The sequence below is a fragment of the Scylla paramamosain genome, chromosome 25 (genome assembly GCF_035594125.1).
Source record: "Scylla paramamosain isolate STU-SP2022 chromosome 25, ASM3559412v1, whole genome shotgun sequence".
NCBI classification, from domain to species: Eukaryota; Metazoa; Arthropoda; class Malacostraca; order Decapoda; family Portunidae; genus Scylla; species Scylla paramamosain.
This window is the reverse complement of record NC_087175.1, coordinates 6507501-6524534: the sequence shown is the minus strand read 5'-3', so window position 1 is coordinate 6524534 and position 17034 is coordinate 6507501. Positions and strand designations below refer to the sequence as shown.

Genomic DNA, 17034 nt, shown 5'->3' with positions numbered 1-17034 from the left:
GCACTGTAGATATACCAGCACATAATGCAAAAAATCACCCCCTGTCTACATACCAGTGTGGATAGATAGATACAATGCAGAAAACTATCTATCTTTTTATGTATCAGACTGGATAGATAGATACAATGCAGAAAACTATCCATCTACTTGGCAGACTGGGTAGCGCTGCAGATATACATAGTGCAAAAAACCACAACCTTTCTATACCAGTGTGAGTAGATAGATATAATGTAGAAAAAAATCATCTAAGTACAAATCAGACTGGATAGTAGATGTAAACAAAAAAGTACCTATATATATACCAGAGTTGATAGATAGACTGTACTGGGAAAGAAAATAATCTATTTTTCAGAGTGGGTATATAGATATAATGCAAAAAATTACCTGTCTGCTATATACCAGAGTTGATAGATAGACTGTACTGGGAAAAAAAATCTATGTATCATAATGGATAGATAAGTATAATTCAAAAATTCTTCTATCCACATAACAGACTACATAGATAGATGCACGTATATACTATAAAAGAAAAATGTCTATATACCAAACTATAATAGATAAATAAACCACATTGCAATAAAAATTAACTGTATATTACTGATAGATTAGATTAGACTAAATGTATTGCAAAATAAATTTATCTATATACCAAACTATAATAGATAATAAACTGAGCTGCAGTAAAAATAATGTGTGCATATTACTGATAGATTAAATTAGATTAAATTAGATGTACTGCAAAAAAATATATTTCTGAATACCAAACTGTAATAGATAGATAACCAAAAACTGCAAAAGAAATATCATCTATTTATATTACAGACTAGATAGATAAATGTGCTTAAAACAAATACCTAAATAAACAAATGAATAGATAGACTGATAAATAAAATAAATTAAAACACATCACATAGTCTTCCAGAATAGTACTAAAAATAAGAATGCTCCATCTCACACACCACAACACTTACAACACAGGCCTGGGCAGCAGTTTTGTCTGTACATGAGGCAGACTGTATACTGAAGTAAACCACTCTGTAACACTCACTGGCCATAGTAACTCTTGTGTATTGGGGGTGTTTGAATGTGTGTGTGTGTGTGTGAGAGGGATGTTTTGAAAGTAGATTAAGGGAAAGATTGACTATTTAGAAGACTGGAGAGAGAGAGAGAGAGAGAGAGAGAGAGAGAGAGAGAGATTAAGTGTTAGTACAGAGATATTTACTTCTTTGTATTTGTTTGAGTGTGTGTGTGTGTGTGTGTGTGTGTGTGTGTGTGTGATGAGGGATGTTTGTAAAGTATATTAGATTAAAGTAAAGAGTAACTAATTAGAAGACTGAGGAGGGAGAGAAAGAGCATTGTGTATATTTTGGTGAACACGTCAGAAGAAGATTCTGTGTATTTTTGTACGTTTTTGGTGGAGAAGGAAAGAGTATTAAGTTTCTATGTATTATTATTTTTTTGGGGTGAAGAAAAGTGTATTATTATTTCATTTTTGTATTTATTTATTTTGTTTATTTATTTGTTTATCTTTGTTTTTTACTTTTTTTGGTGAGGCGATCATGCATGCGGTTATACACTGGCATGATGCTTCTTTGGTGGTGCTTTGTGGTGCGTCCAGCCCTAACAACTAACCACACTTGTACATTCGTGTGTCGTGTGCTGTGTGTGTGTGTGTGTGTGTGTGTGTGTGTGTGTGTGTGTGTGCGCTAGTGTGTGCGTGCGCGCATGTGTGTGCCATGGTGCTGTGCATGACTGTGTATCTCAGAGCTATTTCCAGCACATCATTATATATTCAGTTGCTAATCTAATTTTACTTTTCCCCCTAAACTAATTTTTACTTTATGTTAGCTTCTTTTTTTATATACTAGCGATACAGAAGGTTACAGGGAAGCCAGTCTGGGCGTGGCTGGGGAGGTGAGGCAGAGCTGGCAGATCAGACAGCCCTGTACAGTACATCTCATCCTACCCAGCCCCTCATCCCTCACATCTTCTCCCCTCTAGTACAGCCTTGTACCAGGCATCACCTTCTCTCCTCACATCCTCTTTACCCTGAGATAGCACAAAAACCTGAAACACCCCAGTACAGCTTACCTTATCCTCCCTACCCCCTCATCCTTCACATCCCCCTTGCCCTTTAATACAACCTTACCCTATTCATCCTAACCTACCTCTCATCTCCTCTCCTCACATCCTTTTTGTACCCTTTAATTCAACCCACAAGCACCAAATATTCCAATGCATTACACCTTAAATTACTCATCCTGTCCTATAACTTATCCTATCCATCCTACCCAACTTTCCTCACATCCTTTTCTACCCTCTAATACTGCCAACAGACATCACACAACCCATTATTGTATTCCTCATCCTACTCATCCCATCCTATAACTTACCCTACCCATTCTACCCAACAACCTGTCTTCACCTTTACCCCTTATCCTTTTTTTCTTTTTTTTTTTCTTTTTTTCCTCTCTCTCTCTCTCTCTCTCTCTCTCTCTCTCTCTCTCTCTCTCTCTCTCTCTCTCTCTCTCTCTCCTCTCTCTCTCCTCTCCTCTCTCTCTCTCTCTCTCTCTCTCTCTCTCTCTCTCTCTCTCTCTCTCTCTCTCTCTCTCTCTCTCTCTCTCTCTCATCCAACCCACACAAAACCCAGGACAGTACACATCCTTATTCAGCCTATCCTGCCCAGCCCCTCACATTCTCTTTACCCTTTTATCTAACTCATAAGCAATCCTATCCTATCCTATCCTATCCTATCCTATCCTAAAATCAGCCCCTCACTTTCTCCTCTCATATTCTTTCTATCCTTTTATCCAATTCACAGGCAATCCTATCCAGCCTACCCAGCCTCTCATCTCTCCCTCATATCCTTTTCACCCTCTAACCCAACCTAGCCAGCCAGCCACCAATCCTACCAGTCTCTCATTTCTCCCTCACACCCTTTCTTAACCCTCTAACCCAACCCGACGCAGCCCCTTATCTCTCCCTCACATCCTTTCTTTACACTCTAACACAACCCACCCCAACTAACCCACCCAACCCAGCCATCCAGTCACCCATCCTACCAGCCTCTCATCTCATCCTCACATTCTTTCTTTACCCTCCAACCCAACCCAACCAACCCAGCCACCTAGCCCAGCCCAGCCCTTCATCTTTCTCTCACATCCTTTCTTTACCCTCTAACCCAACCCAACCCAACTGACCCACCCAACCCAGCCATCCAGTTACCCATCCTACCAGCCTCTCATCTCTCCCTCACATCCTTTCTTTGTCCTCCAACCCAACCCAACCAACCCAGCCACCCAGCCCACCACCAGCCAGAGCAGAGATAACAAAGGCACCTCGCTTGTTTCTGGCTCCTCCTCCCTTAGGCTGACATGCTCTATGGAGTGTCCAGTCCACATGTCGAGTATTTCCACCGTTTGATCGCTGACTTGTATTCCCACGAAATCAGCGAGCACCAGGTTTGTAGTGTGCTGTGTTGCGGAGGGGGACTGACTCAAGGGCGGGTGACAGTTATTTACTTACTTGTTGGAGTGTCTGCCCCGTGGCTCTTCTTCTTTTTTTTATCTTCTGTTTCTTCTCTTGTTCCTGACTTGTTCTTGCTGCTGCTCTTGTTGCTATTGCTCTTGTTGTTGTTATTGGTCCTTTTCTACCTACTTACTTGCTTATTTATTTATTTAACTTTTTTTTGTGTGTGACTGCAATTTGTGGTCTTACTTCTTATATATCTTTTTTTTTTTTAAGTTTCATGGTTTGTTTCATGTTTTGTTTTATTTTTCCTGTTTTTTTTTATCTGTTTTCCTACTTAACTTTTTTTGTCTGACTATATTTTGTGGCCTTATATCTTTTGCTTTTCATGTTTTCTTGTTTTTTTTCTTTATATTTGTTTTTCTACTTGACTTTTATTTATCTCATGTTTTCAAATTTTCTTGTTTTTTCATTGTATCTTTCTGTTTTCTATTTGATTTTTATATGATTTTTCTGCATTTTGTTCTCTTATATCTTGTGTTTTTTTCTTGTTTTTTTTCTTTGTCTTTTTCTCTATTTCTTTCAGTGTTTCTTGGTTAGTCTTGTTCTTTTGCTCCTTCAGTTGGTTTATTGTTCATTTTTGTATTTCTCTTTTTTTCTGTTGTTTTGCTTTAATTTCTTCATGTTTATTGTTTGGTCTCTCTCTCTCTCTCTCTCTCTCTCTCTCTCTCTCTCTCTCTCTCTCTCTCTCTCTCTCTCTCTCTCTCTCTCTCTCTCTCTCTCTCTCTCTCTCTCTCTCTCTCTCTCTCTCTCTCATCTCTCTCTCTCTCTCTCTCTCTCTCTCTCTTATCCTCTCTCTCTTATCCCTCTCCCTGTCCCTCTCTCTATCACCACCACCACCACCACCACCACCACCATTCCACCCCACTCCTCGGTTCTGCCCCTGAGAAGCATAGACTGCACTGTAAGCTCCTCCCCACCATGCCCTCCTGGTGATCTTGCTGCACAGAGGCCAGAGTTGCAAGCACAGGGCAACAGAACAATACCTTGACTTGCGTTTCCTGATGTACTGTCAGCTATGCCCTTCACTATATTGCATTATGTTCCTTTCTTGCATTATGCTGTGAGTCAGAGAGGTTGAGGGGGGTTGGTGGGGGATATGTGTCATCAGGGACTCTATGTGAGCACAAGGGCTCTATAACCTCTTGTATAGGAGGATAGAGGACTCTGTATAACCTCTAAGATATACTGTAGGCTCGGTAACTTCCTATATGTGAGTATGTGAACAGGGTCTCTGTAACTTCTCATATATGTGGATAAGGGCTCTATAACCTGTCATATTATGTATGCAAGGGCTCTATATCCTCTTATATGTATATGGACAGAGAACTCTACACAACCTTTCTTATATGTGTGGACAGAGGCTCTATAACCTCTTGTATATATGAGCAGCAGACTCTATGTAACCTCTCTTATATATGTCGACAAGGGCTCAGTATCCCCTATGCTTTAATGATAGTGATGGTGACAATAATAATAATGATAATAATAATAATAATAATAATAATAATAATATAATCTATCCATGTTATCTATCTATAAAAGGCCAGCAATCCCACACTAAGCCCAGACTTAGCACTGCACACTGACATGCACGGCATTCACTCTTAGCCATGTCAGGTAGTGAATGATGGTAGAGATGACAGTAACAGTAGTGATAACCAAAGCCAGTCTGTCTGTATATCAGGTTGACATCTCCAGTTCACTTTTTAGCTTGTGCAGTCGGCCCTTAATATTCAGACCACTGTGAGAAATTGTTTGTTTGGAGACAGAAAGGAAGAGAGAAAGAGAGATTGGGAAGTTAATTGTGTTTTCTCTAAGGGCCAATTCTACAGTTACCCTTTTTGCTAGCTAACCAACAAAAGACAGCCTTGTCCAGGTTCCATAATCAACTTTGGCCACTGCTTTTCGTTTGGAAGTCTACAAAAAATTGGAACTGGTAAAGCAGCAGGGCCAACTCCAGTCACCCTTTTTTGTTTGCTAGCCAACCAACAAAAGTAATCCAGCCATGTTCAGGTTCCGCAGTCAACTTTTGTTGCTGCTTTTTGTTTTGGAGCATACAAAAAATTGGAACTGCTAAGGCAATACAGCCAACTCCACTGTCTTTTTGTAAGATAACCAAAATCCTTCCCATGTTGGTAAGTTCCCAAACAAATAAGAGGAGTGTTTTGTTTGGATAGCTTACCAAGAGTGTGGAATGGACCCTAAGCCACAGAAATTTTTATTCATTTATTTATTTATTTATTTATTTATTTATCTTTTTATGTAAGAGGGATACTGGCCTAAAGCAACAAAAAGAGTGAAAAATAAAAGACCTGCTGGGGTGCTAGTCCAGAAGATGTGTGAAAGGAGCTGTTCAAGAGATTGTAGTATAAAAAAAGGAGTGTCAGAAAAACTGTAGGTGTGGGTGAAAAGGGAAACACTTTCCAGAAGAGTGGTTTTATTTGTTTTTATTTATTTATTTATTTTTGTTTTGTTTTTAGTTTATTTCATATTTTAATTTTCTTGGCCAGTCTTCTTCACATGCAAAATCATTAAAGAAAAACTAAATAAATGGATAAATTGTGCATTTCTTTCTTTATTTTATTTATTTAGTTATTAATTTTATTTATAGATATTATTTATTTATTTATTTATTTATTTATTTATTTATTTGCTTATTTTTGTGTATTATTTTTATATTTTTTCTTTATTTATTTATATTTTTTTTATTTATTATTATTTTTTTATTTATTTATTTTTTTTTTTTTTTTACCTCCTCTCTTCAGGAGATCAATGTCTTGTCTTAACTATTTCCCTTTGCTGGAGATGTCAAGCTGTTATAGAATGACAATAACAATAACATTTTACACCACAGATACTAAAAACTTCACAAAAAATAACAACACTCACAAACACCCTAAAAATAAATAAAATAAACCCTTGTAAATAATCGCAATATATAACTCTTATGTTTTATTACTTCACTTATTATTAACTTAACACCCCTACACCAACTACCAGTAAAGAGCCAGGCTTAGTATACATTACAACAGGGCAGTAAAACAGTATGAAATGACTGGAGTGAATGACAGACTGGAGGATGAGAGTTGTTTTGGAAATAGGAACTCTGAAGGTCTTTCCTCATGTTGGTAATAATGTTCCATAAGGTGTATATTAGTAGAGATCCTTCCCCTGGTTGGTATCGCTGTGCAGGTGTGTTAAGTAGGAGAGGTGTTGCGGGCAGGTGTGATCTCTGTCATGTGTTGAGTCTAAGAGGTAAGTTGTGTGTTTTGTGTTGCTTGGCTGGTGGTGCTTCTGGTGGTGTGAGTGCTTGTGTTGCTTGTGGTCAGAATGTGCTTGTCTGCTTGTGTTTCAGTGCTGGGTGTGTCTGTCTGCTTGTTTGCCTGTTTGTTGTTTATTTTGCTGTCTATACACACTCCCTCTCTTGTTTCTCACTTGCTTTCATATTTATCTCTTCTAGCACACTTTCTTTCTTCTCATCCCTCATCCTGTTTCGTATCTTTTTTTTAGCACACAGTGTCTCTCTTCCCATCTCATTCATTGTCTTTCTTTCACTCTCTCATCTTTTCATACTTTTCATATCTCTCTCCTTTAACTTACTGTCTCTCTTCTCATTTCAAACATTGCCTTTCTTTCTCTTTCTCATCCTTTGACACTCTTTCATATCTCTTTCTCTCAGCACACTGACTCTTCTCATCTCTCTTACTGTCTTTCTTCCTCTTCCACATCCTTTCACAATTCTGTCCTTCCTTCTCACTTCACACTCCTGCACATTCTCTTCAGGTGACCAAAGGAATACCACCTCTCCACAATTGACCCATTTTCACACAACACTATCTCTCTCTTCTCACCTCACCTCTCCACAACTTTTTTCACACAACACTTCCTTTCTTTCAGTACCCACACACACACACACACACCTACACAGTCTCTCTTTTCACCTGTACATCACTTCACCATTCCACACTTTCACACACACACACACACACACACACACACACACACACTTCTCTCCCACATTCAGAGCACATACTGTTTCTCAGGATATACGTGTGAGCGATGAGTTAAGGAGTTCAGGTACGGTTCCTCCTCAGTTTGAATTCCATGATATTGTGTTCTGTAGCCTTGTTGAAGATCATAAAGGGGAGGGTTTGAGAAGAGGTATTAGGTATAGATAGATGGATGGGAGAGGGAGAGATTGAAAAGAGGCATTAGGTATATAGATTGATTGGGATATGGTAAGGAAGGTTTGTATCATTATCCCTGTTGTGTCTACTTGCCATGATGTGAAGGGTAAGTAAATGTATAGATAGAACAAGTGTAGTAGTTTTATTGTTGAACATATAGATAAGAAATAGAGAAAAGAGAAATATTACATAAAGAATAGATCATTATATGCATAGATAGATACAGTATATACTAACTTTATAGCTGATTTATATAGAGTGACAGAAGAAGGAAAGTTAGACTGGTTTTGGAGCTGAACTTGTGAATATAGATAGACAAAAAAGTATTATGGTAAAGGTAGATCAGTCAGTGTATGTGTAGATAGAAAGACACACTATTGCTGAATGTATAGATGAAATGAAGGAAAGTTTGAGAGAAGGAAAGAATGTGTAGGTTAGCCTTGGTTTGGTTAGGTTGAGTGCTTGTTAGGTGAGGCTGGGTTTGGTTAGACTAGGTTGCAGTGCTTGTTAGGTTTGGTGAGGTGAAATTAGGTTAGGTTGAGGTGCTTGTTAGGTTAGGTTGAGGTGCCTGTTAGGTTAGGTTAAGTTTTGTGAGGTGAGATAAGATTAGGTTAGGCTGAGGTGATTGTTAGGTTAGGTTAGTTTGAAGTGCCTTTTAAGTTAGGTTAGGTTGCAGTGCTTGTTAGGTTAAGTTTGGTGAGGTTAGGTTGAGGTACCTGTTGGTGTGCTTGCCTCTAATCTGATAATCCTGCATGGTGCTTCTTGTGTCTGCTGGTTATACTGGGCCTTGCTGTGCTGGGCCTGGCTGTGCTGTGTTTTGCTGTGCTGGTATGCTGCTCTAGATTTTTTTTTTTTTTTAAGAGGTGATTTGTTTTTTTCTTTGACTTCTGACTTCAATTTAACCTTTACTTTTATTTATTTTTCTTTTGTTGATTTCAGTTGCATATGCACTCTCTCTCTCTCTCTCTCTCTCTCTCTCTCTCTCTCTCTCTCTCTCTCTCTCTCTCTCTCTCTCTCTCTCTCTCTCTCTCTCTCTCTCTCTCTCTCTCTCTCTCTCTCTCTCTCTCTCTCTCTCTCTCTCTCTCTCTCTCTCTCTCTCTCTCTCTCTCTCTCTCTCATTTGTTTCATAGTACAATTATGTATACACATACAACTTTTTTTTACCCCTGAAACTCTTTTGTATATAACTTTTTTTTGTGAGGAAACTCTTTCTCTGCTTCTATATACATATATTTATTTATAATTTTTATTTAGTTCTACAGTTATGCACATACATTTAAATTTTGTTTATATATAGAATTTTTTGAGTGAGACAACTTAGTTTCTTTTATTGCCTCTATCTATCTCAGTTATATACATACAACCTTTATATATATATATATATATATATATATATATATATATATATATATATATATATATATATATATATATATATATATATATATACACACACACACACACACACACTGAAACACTTGTATATAATCTCTTTTTGAGTAAGAACAATTTCTTTCCTTTCCTTCCCTCCCTTCACACACCACTCGTCCCTCCCTCCCTTCACACATCATTCCCTCCCTCACCTCACACCTCTGCCACCCTCAGCCCGGCTTCCTGTGGACCTTCAACTATATGATGACCAGGCGGTGGAAGGTGCCTCAGATCTCTGGCGATGAGGTGCTTGCTGAGAAGATGCTGCATGACTTCCGCCTCTTTTGCGCCAACGACCGGAACAGACTCAGGGATTTCTGGGACTCACACCTCCCCCTCCTCGCCCCAACCTCCCCCACAGATGAACTGATGAATGAGCCTTAGGAGTGCAGGGTTGTATTTTGAAACACTTCCACGCTGCACCTCTGCTAGTTTCAAGAGGCTCTAGTTAGTTGAAATGCCACGGGTTTTCAAGGGTGTTTCTACAGTTCCAGTGACAGAATAATGAGATTTTTATGTTTTTAGCATGAGAAACACTCTTGAGAAGCCCCTCTCCTATCAAAAGGCTCTAGTTTGTTGTAGTGACATGAGTTTTCAAGGATGTTTTTATGGTTCTAGTGACAGATTAAGAAGATTTCTATGTTGTTAACTGGATAAACACTCCTGAGAAGCCCTACTATGAATAGGTTCTAATTTGTTAAAGTGCCACAGGTTTTCAAGGGTGTTTCTATGATTCTAGTGACAGATCAAGGAGATTTCTGTTATTAACTGGAGAAACACTCTTGAGAACCTCCACTACTTTCAAAAGGCTGTAGTTAGTTGAGGTGACATGGGTTTTCAAGGGTGTTTCTATGTTTCTAGTGACAAAATAACAAGATTTCTACATTGTTAACAGGAGAAACACTCTTGAGAACCCAGCAAATCATCTCTGTAGTGTTGGAAAATAGTCATAGTGAAGTGACACAGGTTTCCAAGGTGTTTCTATGGTTCTAGAGACAGAATAACAAGATTACATTATTAATGGGAGAAATGGTCTTGAAAACCTGGCTTATCATCTCTGTGGCCTTTAAAAATAGTCATGGTGAAGTGACATGGGTTTTCAAGGGTGTTTCTATGGTCCTAGTAACAAATTAACAAGATTTCTACACTGTCAACTGGAGAAAGTCTTGAGAACCAGGCCTATCATCTCTGTGGCCCTGGATAATAGTCGTGGTGAGAGAGCAGAGCGTTTCTGAATACAGGCCCTGGAGTGTGGGTGTGGTGGTTGGCTTAGAGATTGTGTGATGAGGTTTGTGTGTCCTATGGCAAGATGTTAATAGGAGGAAGTATGGGTTGATAGGAAGAGGAAGAAGATAAGGAGTAGGAGGAGGAGGAGGAGGAGGAAGATGAGGGAAAATTACAATGGCAAGGAGGAGGAAGAGGAAGACAGAGAAGGAAGATGATGATGAGAAGGAAGAGGAATACAGGGAAGGAAGATGATGATGAGAAGGAGGAGGAAGAGATTGATGATGAACAGGAGGAGGAAGAGAAAGAAAATGATAATGAAGAAAAGAAAGAAGATAAGGAAGAAGAGAAAGAATATAACAAGGGGAAAGAGAATAAGAATGAAAAGAAAGAGAAAGATGATGATGATCATGGTGATTATGATGATGATGATGATGATGATGGTAGTGATGATAAGGAAGAAGTGAAAGAAGATAATGATGATGATGATGATGACAGAACAGTGATACTCTATTCAAGTAAAAAAATAAAAGTAAGAAAACAATCTTAATTCAGTCATACATAACACAATACAAAAGCTATGTATATTCTTTCTATAGTGTTATATATATATATATATATATATATATATATATATATATATATATATATATATATATATATATATATATATATATATATATATATATATTTTGCTGCTCAATGTAGTGTGTATAAGGGTGTCAGTGTGTTGAGTATATGGTGTGTGTGTGTGTGTGTGTGTGTGTGTGTGTGTGTGTGTGTGTGTGCTTATCTATTGGAAAAATGCTGATGATGATGATAGCCGTTTGAGAATAGCATTGATTTTTTCTTTTTTCTTTATTTTTCTTTCTTTCTTTTTTTCTTTTTCTATTTTTTTCCTTAATTTTTCTCTTTCTTTTTCCTTTATTTTTCACCTTTTTTCCTCCCTATTCTTTCTTTTACTTCCTTCCTTCCTCTCTATTTTCCTTTCCTGTTCTTTCTTTGCTATTCTTTCTTTTTTTTTCTTTTTCTATTTTTTTCCTTAATTTTTCTCTTTCTTTTTTCCTTTATTTTTCATCTTTTTTCCTCCCTATTCTTTCTTTTACTTCCTTCCTTCCTCTCTATTTTCCTTTCCTGTTCTTTCTTTGCTATTTTCTTCCTTTTCCTTTTTCTTTTTCTCTTATTCTTTCTTTCCCTCTTTTCTTTCTTTTTCTTCCTCCCGCTATCAATTTTCCTTTCTTCATTTTTTTCTTTTTGTTTTCTTTCTTCCTTTTCTCTTTCCCTTTCCTTCTTTCCTTTTCTTCCCTTTTTTCTCTCTTGTTTTCCTCCCTTTTCTTTATATTTTCTTTTCCTGCTTTTCTTTCTTTTGTTTCTTTTCTTCCTATTTTTCTTTCTTTCTCTCCTTTTCTCCTTTTTTGTTTTCTTGTTTCTTTTTTCCTTTCAGTCAGTATGCTAAGAACCTTTTTACAATTTCTTTTCTAAAACATACAATTAAGTGTTAAACAAATATTAGCTATTACATTTATTATTTACATGTATTTCTTATCTAGTTTTTTGTATTAGTAGTCTAAGTAAAAAATTATCCTTTGAATTTGAGATGAAGGAAAGGTGTATACTCTTACTGCCAGTACATTTAGACCTGTGTGTATTGTTATTATTTTTTCTGTCTATGTTGTACCTCCTGTGTTTACTTTATCATATGTGATCCTTAGGAATTATTGTACTCTGTTTTATTTTATTTTATTTATTCATTTATTATTTATTTATTTAATTTTATTTATTTTTTTCTATGTATTTGTTTTTCCAAGCAATAATGGAAGGTCAGATTAATTTACTTATGGAATCCATATGTTCATGCAGTAAAGCCAAGATTATTGTACTTTTTTCTTTTATCATCAACTATGGAAGATTCACTTGTATACAGAATCCATATGCTCATACAATACTGCTGAGATTATTGTGCCTTTTTTTTTTTTTTTTTTTTTTGTATGAAAGATAAACAGATTAATATCTATGCAAAAATTGTGTTTGTACAATAACACTTGAATTATTGTACTTTTTTTTTCTTTCTCTTTCTCTCTCTCTCTTTTTTTTTTTTTTAGCATGGAAGTTTAGCAGATTAATTTGTATACAGGATCAATATATTTGTACAATAATGCTTAGATTATTGTACATTTGTATTTTCTTCTTATTCTTCTCCATCTCATATATATTATATATATATATATATATATATATATATATATATATATATATATATATATATATATATATATATATATATATATATATATATATATATATATATATATATATATATATATATATATATATATATATATATATATATATATATATATATATATATATTCGTGCACATACACACTTGCTGCTCTATTCAGGTATATATATAGTTGATTTTGAGCACGTTTCCTAGTTAAATAAGGAGTGCTGTGATACATGACAGGTGTTTTGATGCTAATAATGATGATGAGCTATTTTTTATAATATATTACAGTGTTGATGTCTGCAAAGTGGTATTATTTCCTTTATTCCAAGACCCATCCTCCCACAGCCTCACTGCACAACACTTTCTACTTTCTCTCATTCCTATTATCCCCCTCCCTAATGCAAGAGTAAAGCAGTATTCAGTCTTTTATCCCCTTTACCAGTAAACTCTAAAGCAGTATTCAGTCTTTCATCCCCTTTACCAGTAAACTCTGGAACTCCTTCCCTGGTGTGGTCTGCTTCAGTATTTCTCCCTGCCTGTGACTTGAACTCTGTCACAAGGAAGGTTTCAAGACACTTCTCTCATTTTGGGTAGTCTATTTAGCTCACTCTTTCCTTAGGGACTGGCATGTTCAGTGGGTTTTTTTTTACTTTTTGTGTAGTCCTTGGCCAGACCCTCTCTTACACTGAGGAAAAGAAGAAAATGGTGGTTTTGTGTGTGTGTGTGTGTAGAAAGAGAGAAAACTGATTGATTATATTTGAGAGAGAGAGAGAGAGAGAGAGATTGGGAATAATTGAGAGTTGATTGACTGAGAATATTTGAGAGAGAGAGTGAGAACAGTTCAACCTCCATTACATCACCTTTATGTGCTATTAATACTCTCTCTCTCTCTCTCTCTCTCTCTCTCTCTCTCTCTCTCTCTCTCTCTCTCTCTCTCTCTCTCTCTCTCTCTCTCTCTCTCTCTCTCTCTCTCTCTCTCTCTCTCTCTCTCTCTCTCTCTTTCTGACCCAATATCCAACTACTTAAAGAAACACGTGCCAAAAACATCTTTAACTCTAGAAAGGTATACATCCAAATTTTTACAATTTGGGTAAACGTGTGCCAATTGGAATCACTGTAGGAAAAAAATAAAAATAAAATATAAAGACATGCTTTATTGATGCTAAATGGTAGTCAGGTACAAAAATAAATATTCCTTACTACTACTAGCGAGTTTTTTGTAATAAAAAGAAATTGAAAATCTGACTCTGAGTCCATTTAATTTTTTTTTCCCTAAAAAATAATGTTCTGTGATTTGCTGGCATTAAAAAAAAAAATGAAATTAAGAAAAAAAAAATGTTACTAAAGTAAACTAGCATGATGATGGATGCCATATTCTGCCTACCAAACCTTTGCTGCAAAGCAATCATGGTGCCTGGAATGAATCAAAATGGGTGATTTTAAACGAGTGCTAATTGGAATCACTGTAGGAAAAAAAAAATAAAATATAAAATCATATTTTATTGATTCTAAATGGTACTGTGGTACAAAAATTAGTATTCTGGACTACTGTTAGCAATGTTTTATAATAAAATAAAATAAAAATATGACTGAGTTCCTAGTTATTCTTGGCATTCGAAGCATAGGACATCTGAATGGTTGGGACACGCGGGCCTCACATTGGGAGCAGACTCCTCGTCTGTCTAGCTGTCTTCCAAGGGCAGAAACTGCACTTCCTTTTGTCGTGGGGACCATATGCAGCTGCGCGAACCATAGACGTATCATGGGTGATGTTGAGACAAGATCTTATGGATGAGGTGACTGACAATTTCATGCCCTTCTGACAAAGCCTCACCTCATCCCATGGCCTCACCAGTTCCCCGCCCAGTGTATGCATAAAAGTGTGTCGCACTTTGATCCCTTGTAGTTGTCTACACAATGAAAGCATTCATGACAGCAATATTTAGGATTCCATAGAATAGATAGACTGGCCACCGTTGAGTTTTACGGCCACGGGATGGAGGGAGAGAGGGGACATCGCGATAGACGTTCACTGAGGGGTTCCCGCCATCAATGATTGATTTCAGTGTGATGTCTGGTGACAGAGACATCACACTGGAATTCAGTATCTGACATATGTCATCCTCAGAAATTGGTCTCGTTCGTTTTGAGGCCATGACTCAAACCTACAAAAAAAATAAAAAATAAATAAATAAATATAAAATAAAATAAATAAATAAATAAATATAAATAAATAAATAAAAAATAAATAAATAAATAGATAAATAAATAAGTAAATAAATAAATAAATAAACAAACGTAGATAATGTATAAAACTAGCTTTAGTATATGGGTCATGTCTACTGTGCAACAAATTTTATTCAAAGTAACACTCAGAAAATTCACGCCAAATCATCTAACACAACAAAAGATATGACAACTTTCCTTCACACATTTTTTTTTTTTTTAATCCAAAAAATTATTTAGGTATACCTGTGCCAATTGGATACACAACTACTTACCACAGTCAGAAATCTATGGGAGCATTGCCGCACACCCTTACCCTATGAGCGCATGTGTTGCATTGTGGGTATAACCAACAAAAGTTGTAAAATACCCATTTCTGTGGAAACTGCGCGCGAAAATAAAAAAAATGCGCAAGTGTGTGTTTCCAACTGGCACAGGAATACTCATCTAGGGTTAAATAATTTCCTCATTTCATCGTTTTTCTCTTCATCAAAGCATTTAAGCGTCTCTTTTATCTGTTTATGGTGGACAGGATATTCTGAAGGCAGGCTTTCATACACCACAGATTTATCAAGTCATCTTTGTCTGCTGAGGGAGTGCATGCGTCTATTCCCCTAGGCATTGCACACTCTGACTGTCAGATGAAAGGTGTACAGAATTTTCAGGAGATTGTGTCTAGAAATTTCTGGAGATTGAATAGAAATAGGTATATGCCAGCGATCTCTGTAGTGTTTTCTTTCTTTCTTTCTTTCTTTCTTCGTCTCTCTTTACAAGTGGATGTAACTAATTTGATTCAAGTCATTTCATTTTAGAAAAGAAGAACGTTGAAATAAATAACCAAGAGTTTGGAAGAAATGCACTGGAAACTTCTAGAAATGGAATTTATGAAGAAATATCTGGAAAATTGTTATATGTGGAATTTTTATAGATCAATTACGCATGGAGATTCTTAAGAAATAACTAGATTTTTAAGATATATTACTTATTTACTTTTATTTACTTTTATTTATGAAAAGATGAATTCCATGTATTCGTAATAAACATTTCTGTATAGAATACTCAAATACCAAATTTGTAAGTTACGAATTATATATAGAGACTTATGTATACATGTGTGTAGAGATGAGGATTTGTAGACAAAAATATTTTAATGGACATGTAAATTATACAAGTCCATATAGACAAGATATACATAATTTCGATGAATAAATATTTGCACTTTTTAATGATACGAATTATGTATAGAGAATGAACTAATTATCGAGAAGAAGTGTTAATAGGAAAATATGGGTGAGGTGCGTCCCGCGGTCTCTAGTTGTTGTTGTGTTTCGAGAGCCTTCCTTGTGAGCAGCAGCACGCGGCAGCCTCGCCTCACCCAGCACTAGTAACTGAGCCAGAGCCAAGTCGAGAGCCACGCCGCCCCAGACATGACTGACAACGCCGCCAAGGTACTGTGTGCTGGGCCTCCCACCAGCTTGGGGGATGGAGATAAATGTGTGTGTGGGAGGCAACGTGACTGTTTGAGTGTACGTGCGTGCGGTGTGCATGTGTGTGTGTGTGTGCGTGCGCGCGCGCCTAGTTGTATTTATCTGTGTGTATCGGTGTACGTGTGTGTGTGTGTGTATCTACAGAGTTGTATTTATCTGTTTGTGTTCGCGCGTGTTTGTGTGTGTGCTGTTTTTCTCTCACCGAGTTCAACCAAATGTTTGAAAGTTTATTTTGTGAATAAGCAATACAATTTGCAGACTACTTATGGTGAAATTCTATGCCAAACGTGCTTTTCATATGATCAACAAAGTGAAGGAATCAGTTGTGAAATTAATGAACTGAATTAACCCAAACTTAAGCTGTCCCTTAAATGAAAATAATTTTATTTACGTGTGTGACAGAGGTGGACTCTGATTCACTCCCTCCCACAAATAAAATAAAATAAAACTGACATTTATTGGTGAACTAAGAATTATAGATCCAAACTGATATCTAGGTTTTCCACATTATTGTCAATGATTATTAAGATATTCAGTGAAAGGGTTGTGATGCGTGGTGATGGCAGGTGGTGCTTGGTGTGTTGAGTGTTACCAGTACAGCCAGGTCACATGAGGCAGCACACTTGATAATGCAGCCTTAGAGAGTAACTGAAATACCTGTGAAGTGTGTGTGGCTTAGAGGTTGTTGTGTGTGGTGTGGTTGTCAGGTGGTGCTTGG

The 17034-nt window shown here is 36.7% G+C and overlaps 2 protein-coding genes and 1 long non-coding RNA gene across 9 annotated transcripts in view; 2 read left to right on the top strand and 1 right to left on the bottom strand.

The window, feature by feature from the left end:
• LOC135113178 (GATOR complex protein Iml1-like) overlaps positions 1 to 12901 on the top strand; it is an 81721-nt gene extending 68820 nt beyond the window's left edge. For 4 of the 6 annotated variants that reach the window (XM_064028283.1, XM_064028286.1, XM_064028281.1 and 1 more), the window contains 2 exons: positions 3369 to 3461; positions 9324 to 12901. In XM_064028283.1, the coding sequence (XP_063884353.1) occupies positions 3369 to 3461; positions 9324 to 9533 (303 nt within the window). In that variant the 3' untranslated portion in view covers positions 9534 to 12901. Of the gene's footprint in view, positions 1 to 3295; positions 3462 to 9323 lie in introns of those variants that run through there. The other 2 variants (XM_064028285.1, XM_064028288.1) reach the window with 2 other exon arrangements.
• A 1189-nt stretch (positions 12902 to 14090) lies between these two features.
• Positions 14091 to 15775, bottom strand: LOC135113179 (uncharacterized). Its single transcript, XR_010274738.1, has 2 exons — positions 15105 to 15775; positions 14091 to 14768 (listed from the first exon to the last, which is right to left on the bottom strand). It is a non-coding gene; the product is annotated as an uncharacterized LOC135113179 (long non-coding RNA).
• A 346-nt stretch (positions 15776 to 16121) lies between these two features.
• Positions 16122 to 17034, top strand: part of LOC135113177 (stress-induced-phosphoprotein 1-like) — a 25216-nt gene continuing 24303 nt past the window's right edge. For both annotated transcript variants that reach the window (XM_064028280.1, XM_064028279.1), the window contains exon 1: positions 16122 to 16277. In XM_064028280.1, coding sequence (XP_063884350.1) covers positions 16257 to 16277 — 21 coding nt within the window. In that variant the 5' untranslated portion in view covers positions 16122 to 16256. The remainder of the gene's footprint in view (positions 16278 to 17034) is intronic.